This window comes from Lynx canadensis, chromosome A3, assembly GCF_007474595.2.
Source record: "Lynx canadensis isolate LIC74 chromosome A3, mLynCan4.pri.v2, whole genome shotgun sequence".
In the NCBI taxonomy this organism is placed as follows: Eukaryota; Metazoa; Chordata; class Mammalia; order Carnivora; family Felidae; genus Lynx; species Lynx canadensis.
In genome coordinates this window covers 27,602,704-27,614,900 of record NC_044305.1, presented here as the reverse complement: position 1 = coordinate 27,614,900, position 12,197 = coordinate 27,602,704, and the positions used below count along the sequence as shown (strand labels likewise).

The window sequence follows — 12,197 nt, the reverse complement described above, 5'->3', positions numbered from 1 at the left end:
CAGCCAAATCAAAATGGGGCTGGTCCAGAGCTGCTTCTGACATCTTCCGAGGGCTTCCAACTCCCCCCCCCCCACCACCACCACCACCACTACCACCCAGTTCCTTCCAGGTGTTCTGTGACATGGAGGCCAACGGAGGCGGGTGGACTCTCATCCAGCGCCGTGAGAATGGCAGTGTGAATTTCCAGCGCAACTGGAGAGATTACAAACAGGTAACACTGCTGAAGGGGCTTTTCAGCCCTGAAACTGGGGCAGGGGGGTTGTAGGCAGGGCACTCGTTTGCCTTCAACCCTCCCCGGGGTGGGGGTGGGGGGGAATCAACCCACCTAAAACCAACCACCTTCAAACAGATTTTCCTAGTGCACATTCACTGTCAGGGGCTCCCTCATCTGAAATTGAAGCTTCTTTTTGCAGGTTCTGACATCTATCCTAAAAATAAAAGTTTAACTTTATTTTTTTTTATTTGTGTAAAGATTATACATACATATTGCTTTAAAAAAATTTGTTTTAAGAATACAAAAATGGAACAGAAAAAAGTAGTCTCCCCTGCCTACCCCTGACTGCGCTGCTTAAATGAATGTCCTTACCTTTGCACACATATATGATCACATTTTCAGGAGAGATTCTTTAATGTGGAATTGCTGGCTCAAAGACCCAGTGCATTTTACAAGATGAGAAGTAGTGCCCTAGTGTCTTCCAAGTTGTAAATTAACTTTTGAGTAAAGAACTTTTTGGCAAGCTGGCTTAAAAGCTCTTAAAGTTTCCACAAGCGAAAGCAATAGAAGAAGGTATGTGGAAATGCAACAATATCATTAGTTGTGGCTGCGTACTGTTCATTCGACCAACACTTAAAAATAAATACCAAATTAAGATATGAGTGTCCTTGAGCCAACTGAGTTTTAAACAAGTATTAAAATGGCAAAAAAGAAAGGGCATGCTCAGACACAGAAATACACAAGAGCACTGAATACTAACAGACTAATCGGCAGCGAGGCAGGACGGAAGTGGGGAGTGGGGTTTAGGTGTGCCCCTGTCCTTGGTGCTGAATTATTATTCGGGCCGAGGACAGGTTTCTCATCACCCTGGGACACTAACGCGCTTAGCTTTGCATTTCTGTGTTGTTGAAATTTTGCAGGAGTTGCCATGCCACCCAACAAAGGTCGCTCTACAATTTATGCCCCCGATTAAAATCTTTTAATGTTTTGTTGCGGCCCAACACACATGCAGCTAAGTGCACAAATCTTAGAAGCGGAAGATACTCAGTGGGTTTTTACCTATGTGTTCACCGACGTGCCCACCATTCAAAGCTGGATATACAGCACTGCCAGCACCGCAGAAGCCCCTCTGGTGCCCCCCTGTGCCTCCTTGTGCTCCAGTCAATACTCCCCCAAAAGGTAGTTGCCATTCTGACTTCTAGCACGACGGATTCATTTTGCCTGTTCTGAAACTCCACAGAAATGTGATTTCAATTATTTTTAACAGAATTTACCCAGTTTTACAAAAATCTTGGGTTGTTTTTTTGTTTTTTGTTTTTTGTTGTTTTTTTTTTTTTTTGCTCTAGGAGGTGGAGAACTCCCATCCCCAGGCCTGCCCACACTGTACTTTATGGACTTGGTCATTAGGCAAAGTGGTTTTGGATTAAGTGGCCCTGGAGCCCGGCCCAGCCCAGCTCCTCGGCCAGGGGCACGGCCTCCCATCGCAGCATGAAGCCCACCTCCACCCTTCGCTCCCCACAGGGCTTCGGCGACCCGGCAGGGGAGCACTGGCTGGGCAATGAGGTGATGCACCAGCTCACCGGCCGGACAGCCTACTCCCTGCGTGTGGAGCTGCAAGACTGGGAAGGCAACGAGGCCTACGCTCAGTATGAGCATTTCCAGCTGGGCAGCGAGGGGCAGCTGTACAGGTGGGCTCGGGGCCCAGGCTGGTGGGCGGGCTGGGGTCCCGGGCTAGTGGCTGTAGAGTCCGCACCAAGGGTCAATCCCTGGGCGTCTCCTGTTCCTACCATCTGTCCCCCATTTGGGCGCACGTCACGGGATCTGGAGGCGGCCGGTTAACACTCAGCACGTCCCGGCCACTGGGTGGGGTGGAGAGACTGTCGCTGACGCTGCCATCCCAGGAGCAGGAAAGGGCCTTCTCAGGTCAGTCACCCCGAGGCAGCCATATTCCTGAGGCCCAGAGCGGGGAGCCCAGCCTGTCCCATGCCGTGGGGTAAGGTAGAAAGGTCCCTGGGCTACGAATCAGGGAACCTGAGCTCCTTCTGGCTCTGTTCCAGCTCGCTTTGTCAATTTGGGCAAGTCAATGTTCTGGCTTGTCTGGACTTCCGCTTCTTAACTGCGGGATGGGCTTCAATATGAGCGTAACGTGAAATCATCAAGGTCTCCCACACCTCCCTCGGCTCGGTTCTTGGCTCTATTTCGGAAAAGAAATGAGCACTTACTGAGCACCTACTCTGTTCCAGGCATATTACTCCATTTAATCCTCCCACAACACGCTGGGGTAAGCATTGCCGCACCTGCTTTACTGATGTGGAAACTGAGGCACACAGCTTAAGTATCCTGCCCCAAGTCACAAGTGAGGTAGAGCTTAGATGTGAACTCAGGTCTCTCTGCTACCGACACCCAGGGTGCTTCTACTACATGATGTTGCCTCTCTGAGAAACTCAAGGTTCTTGAAGATACGACTGGGTCCTGGCTATCTTTGAACCAGGACAGGATTGAAATCATAGACTCCCACTCACAAGTCTGCAAAGGACGTCACCTGTCGCCTGGGGCTTCACGTGATGCTCGCACATATGCCCCAGCCACCAGCCAGCCAGGCTGGGATGCCTCCACTGACAGGGGAGTCACTTCCTCCAAAGGAATCAGATGATTCTCCGTCTTCCTGCACTTGAGGTCTAGTTCCATCTCAGGGAGCTTTTCGATACTATGCTCCACCCCCTCCTTTCTCTTCTTATTAGACGCCCCGGATCCTCCAGCTACGTTGTTCTGACATCCTCCTTACGGGACCCACCCCAATCTGATAATAGTCCTCCTTAAACAGCCAGGTTCAGAGCTGAATGAACCATGCCCTGGGTCTGGGCGAGGCAAGGGCTAAGCTGGATGGTCCCCTCCCCGCTACTCCTCGAGCTGACCAGGGAGTAACCACAACACGCTGCCGACTCCTAGTCAAGCCACTAAAGCCAAGGCTTAAGTCCTGACTCCATTCCCTATCTCCCCCAGTGATCCCGAAGAAATGCCTCCACTTTCTCATCTGTAAAATGGGTGCCCTAGGTGTACCTACCTTATTCAAAGTGCTATGAAGCTCAAATGAGACACTGCACACCGAGCATTAACACAGTGCCTGGTACTTAGTAAATGCTCAGCAAAGAATATAATTGCTGACCCCGAGGCAGCTGTTCACACACTTGGCTCGCCTGCTCTGTGTGAGTTCACTGCTGTTCCTATCCCCGTTGCTTCGTTCACAGTCGTGGGTCCTGTGCGTCTGGGGGTTAGCACGTCCACAGGCAGTCCCACACTCCCGGGAAGACAGTAGCTGCCTGTGGGGAAAACACAGGGGCATAGAGATGCTTGTGTGAACAGGGAGGACTCCTTGGAGGAGGTAATGCCTGTAAAGGGTGGGCATCCTCCAGACAAAGAGAGAATAGGAAGGGCACCCCCAGGCAGTGGGGATGTTTTGAAAAAAGGCAGAGAGGGGGTTCCTTCCATCCAGCTGGCCACGGATACCCCAAACCTGAGCAAGTCTCTTTCAAGATCATAAGGAAGAGTCCCTGCTCTTTCAGGAAAGGCTTGGGAGTCTGGGGGGGAACAAAGGTGGGGGGAGGGCAGCACGGAGATCCTAGAAAACAGAGGGAGATGTGGAAACTGCCAGAGAAGAGCCAAGGGGAGAGTGACAGAACAGATGCTGGTCCCCGTGCCCCCACCGTAGGGTCAGCTGGCGGCTGAGGTGGGGAGGATGCCCACAGGGAAGCCCAGAGGCAGGGAAGCATAGGCATCAGGGGCGGGAAGGCCACCCTTATTTGTCAGACACAATAATGAGGGCCTTCTAGAGCCTGACTAAGGCACATGCATAAGCCTGCAAGAGAAAGTGGCCCACAGGGAGGGAGGAAGCAGGAGGCTCGGCCAAGGCACAGGCACATGCCCCCCAGAGGTGCCCACACACCCAGATCTGATTACAAGTGAGAGATACACACAGAGATACGCAAGGGCGGGCACAGACATACGTGCACACGTGGAGGGGCTCGCCACACCTCTGGGGCACACACGTAGGCCTACAGAGCGCACAGACTCACACAAGCGCATCGCTACACAAGCAAGCACAGACACACGTGCAGCGGTGCTTTGCAGAAGCCCTCACAGGTAACACACGCGCAATTCCAGACACAAAGGCAGATTCCACCACAGATACTGATACACAGACTCAGAACACACACCCACATATGCGCACAGGCATGAACAACGGCATCCAAACGCTCGCAACTGTAGATGCACAGACCCACCCACAGATCCACGGACACGTGGAAAACACACCTTATGTGCCTAACTTGGGGATACCTGGAGGCCTGTGTGTTTGGGTTCCCCAGGCTTGAGCCATGCACATGTTCGAGATGTATCTCAGCACTGAGTCACGTGGGGCATCCTGGTCCCCGACTTGAGAGTTCCCCGGGGGTCACAAGATCCCCATTCTGGCGCCCACGGGGGAGGGGAAGGGAGGCAGAGACTGAGCTGAGGACTTGGAGACAGTAGGGAGGCCAGTGCTGCTGGAGTAACCCCCGTGAGGCCCATCGGCTTTGTCCAGCCCCGATTCTACCCAGCTCAGACTGAATGTCACCCCGAACCTCAGCCAGAGCCCCAAGCCTGACCTTGAACTGACATCACTGAAGCCTCAAGGGGAGCCTATAATAGCCACAAAGAGAAGCTGGGACTATATGAAGCCATGGGCCAACCTGTCTGTCCCCACCCCTGAGAGCCCTGGCCAGATGGGCCTCTTTCCGGGGTGGGGGGGGGGGGGGGCTACAACACCAGTCAGGCGAGCCCTGGGTTGCATGTTTAAGGGCACAGTTAGAGCTTCACGGTTAGAGCATCTGGCCCCGAGGGCCATGCCCCTGCCTCACCACAGACAGGCAGAGCCCATGGTGGGAGGTGCAGGGACCGAGCCAGGCCACGTGCCCAAGCCCTACCTTTCCTCCTGATCCCACAGGGGGGCATCTCCCAGGCCCTGCCCTGGGGGAACCAGAGCTTCCCTGAGCTTCCCTGGCCGCCTCTGGTGTCCATTTTCCTCCACCCGTAGGACCTTCTTCATCGTCCTCAGACCAGGTCCCCACCTGCGTTGCCTGTGCTACAAGCACGCAACACTCTCTCCAACCAGGCTGAGCAGGAGCCCGCGCCAGCCACATGCCAAGGGCTGGGAACGCAGGGACACATGACAGCCAGCCCTCAACGTGCTGAGTATTTACTGCGTGCCCGCCCTGCTCTGCACTCATCACGCGCCGAAGTCATGGGACCGCCATAACCAGACCAGGGCGCCACTGTTAATATTACCGTTATTAGCATTTTAGCAGATGACGAAACTGAAGCTGACAGGTGACACAGGCTGCCCGAGGTCATGCCTCCGGAGAATGACAGAGCGGGGATTCGAACCTAGGCATTCTGTCCCCCAGAGCTCACGGTCGTAATCACCATGCAGGCCTGGACATGCCCAAGAGGATCTCACAGCCTGGCAGAGAAATAGAAACCCTCCCCAGCGGGCTGCGGATGCGCAAGTCACAGGGCTGGGGCTGCCCCGGGGCACAGAGCCGTGTGGGCTGGTGTGGTCAGGGAAGGCTTCCTGAAGGTGGCAGGGCGGTCAGCTGGCGAGGGAAATGCACGCAGCTCCCAAGGCAGGCCACACCGGTCTGGCATCTGGCTCTCACCCTCTTCCGTTCTGAGGCCCGGGGCAGGCTCCTCAGGTTCTTGGGCTCTGTTTCTTCATCTGTAAACTGGAACCAATAGGGTGTTGCGAGGACTGAGCAAGAATGAGTTAACCCACGTGAAGCGCTTGGAACGATGCCCAGGGCACAGTAGACGTTCAAAAAAACGTTAGCCATCACCTTCATTCTCGTCGTTATTTTGATCCCTCTCACTCTTGTCCGAGACTCGGGGTCCGTGAGATGAGGGAGGCCTGGCCCACAGTGGGTGCTCTGCTCCCGGGGAGGCAGCAGGCCGGGAGGGTAATCCAGGGGCAGGGATGGCCGAAGCACCCTAGGCTGGGGCGCCCCTCACCCCAGAACAACCGGAGAGGTGCCCCTGCCTAGGACCAAGCCTCTTGGGGGAGGTCGTTCTTTAACCAGCCCCATCCTCACTCTGGACCCCTCTCCCATCACCACCTCCCGGTGGCCTCCAGGCTTTCTCTGAGCGGATACAGCGGCTCAGCAGGGCGTCAGAGCAGCCTGGTCCTGCAAGGCACCAACTTCAGCACCCGTGATGCAGACAATGACAACTGCCTCTGCAAGTGTGCCCAGATGCTGTCTGGAGGTGGGTGCCAGTGGGCCGAAGCCCCGCTCACCCACAGACTCACTTGGCTGGTCACCCCCATTTCCTCCCCACCCCTGGGCGGGCCTGGCTGTGCCCTATCCGCCCCTTCCCCCACCGAGTCCTCAAGGTTCCCTCAGGGTCTTGCCTCATCCTGACACAGGCACCACCAGTTTTCGCCTGAGACTGGGGGGTGGGGTCCCAACCCCAGGCCTGAGAACCCACTCCCCAGGCCGAGCAGGACCAAGATGGGGAGACGTGGGCAGAGGGACAAGAGGGGCAGCTCCCCACCAATGCCCGGCTCAGGCAGTGCTCCTGGGCGTGGGGGACACAGCTCAGAAAGCAGGAGATGGGGTGAGTAGGAGAGGCAGAGATAGGAGAGACCTCCTGGGACGCAGAGACAGAGATAAGAGAGACATCAGGACATAGAGACTCAGAGCAGGGAACACAGAGAGTCCCACGGGAACAGAAGTCCAGAGGGAGAGATGGAGAGACGATGTGCAGACCACAGAAAGACAGACGGACACGCTGTGTGAGAGACAGACCCCGAAAGGCAGGGCAACAGAGGCCAAAGGGAGAGACAGAGACACCAGAGCCCCGCAGAGAGACGGACACAAGCTCAGGGACCATCAAGGTGCCGTCCCCCAGAGGCCACGGGCTGAGCGGAAGGTCCGGGACTCTCCCTCCCACCCCGGTGCCCCTCCCACCCTGTCCATCTCCTGCCAGCTGGCTCCCTGGAGGAGGCAGCGGCCCTGATCGGTCCCCGGGGTAGAGGGCTGCCCTCGGGCCCCTGGCTGGCCCCTACCTCCCCAAAGCGTCTTCCTCTCCCTCCACCAGGATGGTGGTTTGATGCCTGCGGCCTCTCAAATCTCAATGGTATCTACTATCCGGCTCACCATCACGTGCGCAAGCTCAACGGCATCCGCTGGCACTACTTTCAAGGCCCCAGCTACTCGCTGCGGGCCACCCGCATGATGGTGCGTCCCGTGGGCGTCTAATAAGCAGCGACACCCGGACGCTGGACCCACAGGAAGAGCCGGGACTCGGTATTCCCTGAACGAGCTGGATCCAAACACGGGACACAGTGCCAGGGTATGGTCCCGGACACCCGGGCCCCCCCTGGGCCAGGCCTCCTTGCCCAGGAGTCCAGAGGATCTGCTGCCTCCCTGTTCCCCTCAAGTTGTGACACGGTGGGTGGCGGCGGGGGGGGGGGGGGGTGTGGAATCTGACTCTATAGTATCCCTCTTTCCTCTTCCCTTCTGTCTCCGGCAGGGGTCCCCTGCCAGCTTGAGGGTCACAATACCCTGAATGAGCGGAGAGCAAACTTAACTTAGGTCCTCAAAGAAATATACGAGCACAGTCCACTTCTCCCAGGCCCCAGCATCTGAAGGCCAGACCTGGCCTCTCGGGGGCTTCAGAAGATCTAAGGGGCATTCCTTTACCGCCGGCATGTCCTCGAATCTGTTCCAGAGAGAATATCTCAGGCGCCCCTCAAAAAGTACCTGGGGTCAAGTGAGGGAGGGAAACACCCAGTTAAATCAACGTGAACAGGCATTCTTAGCTGCAGGACCCGTCAGGGCCTTTAATGTGGTCACATGCCTTTTGACTGCCTGTGAAGGAGTTAGCATGGGCAGCTTTTTCCAAATGTCCTTATTTGAAAACAGGCCCTGTTGATCCCAGAGCATCTCTTGGGGCTGCGGATGCCCTTGGGAAAAGTTGGTCAAACGTGACAGGATGGAGACCCCGAGCTCCACCGCTGCACCCCCGCCTGCACCCACTCTTTCTGGCTACAAGAGCCACGGCGATGGCCCCGAACAGCCCTTAAAAACAACCGGAAGCAGCTTTGGGTCAAAGAAGACACACTCCACCCCCGAAGAAGGGTCTAGAACGAAGTTTCCCATCTGTGCTCTGGGCCGGGGTCCTGCCAGGCTCCGTCTGGTCCTTGAAAGCCAGATTTCTGCCTGGAGGCTGCCCTCTCAGCACTCCCTGTCACCCTAGCTCACCTCAGCTCACGTTCAGGGGCTGTTGGGGACCGTCCACTCCGCCTCGAGCGGGACCCCAATCTTCAGGTCCGGATCCTTCCAGCCTCCAAGCTGAGACCCTAACCCTCTCCTCCCACCTGGTCCAACAGTGCTGCCACCCGCAGCTAGGGGGTGGCGGGAGGTGGGGGTGGGGGGCAGAGCAAGCCTTCGCCTGGGTCCGGGAGACCAGGGGCTCCTCATGAACTTCCTTCGGAGGACAGGGTCAGAGAGGGGGTGGGGAAGGACGGCGGGCAGGGTGCTGCTCAGAAGCCTCACGTGGCCTTACACAGCATTTGCTCGGTAGGCCTTGGTTTAACATCCGCTGTGGGCAGGGCTCTGGAGTGGGAGGGACCTGCTCCAGCTCTTGGACTTGAGGCCAGTGGCTCAGCCTCTCGAGGCCTCGGTTATCTTGTCTGTGAAACGGAGATGAAGCTCCCTCCTGGCTGGGCTGTGGCAAGGAGGCGATGAAAGGATGTACGTCAACTTTGTAACAGAGCCTGGCACGAGCAGGTGCCTAATAAACGTTAGTTCCCAGAGAGGTAAACGGGGTGAGGAAATCCACCCCTAGGGCGGGCCCCCGCTCCTTCCGGGCCCAGGCAAGGTGAGCATGTGTTCCTGAATCTATGGCATTTATTTGTGTACTGCTGAGCTTAGCGGCTAGGTGTGCTGGAGACGGGGTGGAGGCAAAGCTGTGAGCCCCACGGACAGACTCTGGGGTGGTGAAGGCCCACATCGCCGTCTACACTCGCTTTCTGAAAAAGGCCAGGCTGATTTAGGTTACCCTCAGATACCTGTTCTTAAATATTCATGCTTCCTTCCTACCTTCCTCCCTCCTCCATGCCAGGACTCTCCAGCACAAGGGATAGAAAGCTTATCCTAAGGAAGGGATTGACTCTCATACCGGGAAGTCTAGGGATGCATTCAGGCAGGGCTAGATCTAGGAGCTCAAGTGACGTCTCTTCACCGTTCAGCCCTGCACCTGCCACGTTGACTTCACTCTCAGTCAGGTTTTCTCCTGACAGGTGGCTCCAGCAGCCCTGGGCTGGTGGCCTCCCAGCTGAGCATCCCTAAGACAGAGAGTTGCCCTGTCCCCGTGATTCCAGCAAGGGCATGATTTTCTCCAGCCAGGACTGGTCCTTTCGTGCCCATCTTTGTACTTATCACTGTGAGTCTGATTGACCAGACCTGGGGCACCCAATCAGGCCTGGAACCAGGGCTGGGGTCAGTGCCACCCAAGTCACGTGGACTAGCAGTTTCCAGGCACTGTTTCCGGAAGCAGCGATGCTGGACAGGCCAGAACCAGCGATCACTTTTCCACCATCCATCTCTCTGACTCCCATTTCCCTTCTCTCCATCTCCGCCCCCCTCCTGGCCCCCCTCCCCCCCAACGCCTGGTCCCAGGCTCCATCTCATCCCCGGGTTGGCCCAGGACACAGCTGTGTCCCGCCCGGGGTTGTCAGACCCTGGTTCGCTGTCCTGGCTGTGTCCCTGGAGCGGAGTCTCTGGCCCTCTCTGAGCCTCTGTTTCCCATTTGTACAATGGCAGAGGACCTGCCGGCCTCTAAAAGTCCCCTGACAGCGATGCTGACCCACAGTGTCCTGTCCTGCAGACGGGACCAATGGAAGGACACTGGGCAGCCCAAGGGCCCTATGGGGGCGTGGCTGGTGTGGTCTTGGCCCTGGCTGGATCTCCTGGGGGCCACCACTCATAGGAACTGGCTTCGGGGATGCCTGAATCTGCATTCATAGGGCCCTTGAACTCAGATTCTGATCCTATGCAGAATCATATCCAGAATCACCTCTTCCTATATCAGATCGGCATTCTCCCCATCTTAGTCATGAGGAAATTAGAGCCCAGAGAGGGAAAAGATTTCATCCAAGGTGGCACAGCCAATCACCACCTCCAGTGCACCTTCCATCTATGAGCTGCCTCCCTCATCCAGGCCTCTCTGAGGCATCCTGACACCAACCACGAAACTGCTGGGGGAGTGTCCCCTCCACTTATGTCAAGCACCAAAGGAACTTTCTGGAAAGCTCTCCAAGACAAGAGCTTTTATCACTGGTACCTGATAGGTCCCGGTGGAGCCAGACAGGCAGATCGCATTGTTCCCAAGATCTCTGCATGTCCCCGGCGAAAGCAGTTTCCACGCTGAGGGAGAGAGTTGACTGGGCACCCCCAGAGATGACAGCCATGGCCGAGGTAAAAGGTGGCCCTTTGCAGGGAGGAAGGGAGCAGCTAGCATCAGGATGGTTTGTCTTGGTGGCTGGGGGGACTGACCCCATTTTCCAGATCCCCACCCCCACCCCCCGCCCCGGTGTCTGTGTGAGTCTTCACGTCTTGCTTTTAAAGATGCTTCGGAAAGCTAACGGCATTGCGTTGGCAACAACGGCATGGGCATCTTTTGATGGAGCGGTGCTTTGGAGAATGGAGTCTGGTCCAGGCCACGTCCAGGATAAATGTGTCACTTCCCTGTGTTAGATTCACAAGGAGTTGCTCAACTGAGGTTCTCGTGGGTCCTGAGGTCAGGGATGTCCAATGGCCTTTAGCATCGGATACATTCCTGCCTTACCCCGTGAGATCTCCTGGAGCCTCCCTTTCTCCCATCTGCACAGTGGGGAGAGTGGAGTCGGGTTACCACACAGGGAAATCATGCAAATTCCATGTGATGGTGGACATCCAGGCCTGGAACATTCGCTCACGTATTTATCCATTCATGTATAGATTCATTTATGCACACAGCGCGTATGGGTCAAGGCCAGGCTGCGTGATGGGGGTGGACCAAACAAGACGGTCATGTGCTCACAGAACTGAACAGCCTAGAGAGAGAGACGGGCTCAAACCCCAATTTTTTTTTAGTTTGTAAAACTAAATTGACAATCGATGGCAAGTAAAGAAAATAAACAGGAGGCAGAAACAGATCGCAGAGGGTCCAGCTTCCGGCGATCAGGGAAAGCCCTCTCTGAAGAGGTAGTGCCTAAAGTGGGGACTAACTAACACAGTGAGAAAGAGGCAGCCAGGGAACGGTAAGTTCACTAGGGGGAACAGTCATTGCAAAGGCCCTGAGGTGACCATGAGGAACCGCAAGGGAGCCAGGGTGGCTGAGACCACAGTGAGCAAGGGGGAGCGGGGTGGGGCTGAGTCCCCCCCCCCAACCCGGCACTTACATCAGAGATCACTCCTCCCCCCAGTGCCCACCAAGGACTGAACCCAGCCACCACTCTGCCTGAGTCTCTGTGGAGCTGGGGCAAATTCCTGCCTCTCTCTAGACCTCAGTTTCCCAGTCTGTGAAATACAGGAGAGGGATCACCTCTGTCTGAAAGTCACCCAGACCCAGTTATTGTATAAATCTGAGTCAAGGGTCTGGTTGTGTCCACTGCCCTGCACGGGGTGCCAGTGGGGGAGTCAGAAGAAGGAGGAGAAAATAAGGGACTTGCCCTCAGGCTACTTGGGAACTTGGGAGTGTCTCCCACACCGGGTCAACCAGGGGGAACTTGGGTGGGAGCACAGGACGCTGACTGCCTGCCTCCTCCATGCTGGTTTTACATGCACCATCTCTGAATCTTGGTGGGTTCTAGTATTACCCCATTTTACAGATGTGGAAACAGAGACCCACGGAAGTAAAATGCCTTGCCTATGGTCACACGGTGACTTAGGGTACAAGCCAGGCTGA

At 56.1% G+C, this 12,197-nt stretch overlaps 1 protein-coding gene across 1 annotated transcript in view; it reads left to right on the top strand.

Annotated features, from left to right (window-relative positions):
• The window catches only part of ANGPT4 (angiopoietin 4), a 43,847-nt gene extending 32,402 nt beyond the window's left edge, over positions 1-11,445 (top strand). Inside the window, exons 6-9 of the mRNA XM_030309888.1 lie at positions 111-212; positions 1,737-1,903; positions 6,379-6,509; positions 7,344-11,445. Coding sequence (XP_030165748.1) covers positions 111-212; positions 1,737-1,903; positions 6,379-6,509; positions 7,344-7,504 — 561 coding nt within the window. The 3' untranslated portion in view covers positions 7,505-11,445. The remainder of the gene's footprint in view (positions 1-110; positions 213-1,736; positions 1,904-6,378; positions 6,510-7,343) is intronic.
• The last annotated feature ends 752 nt before the right edge of the window (positions 11,446-12,197 follow it).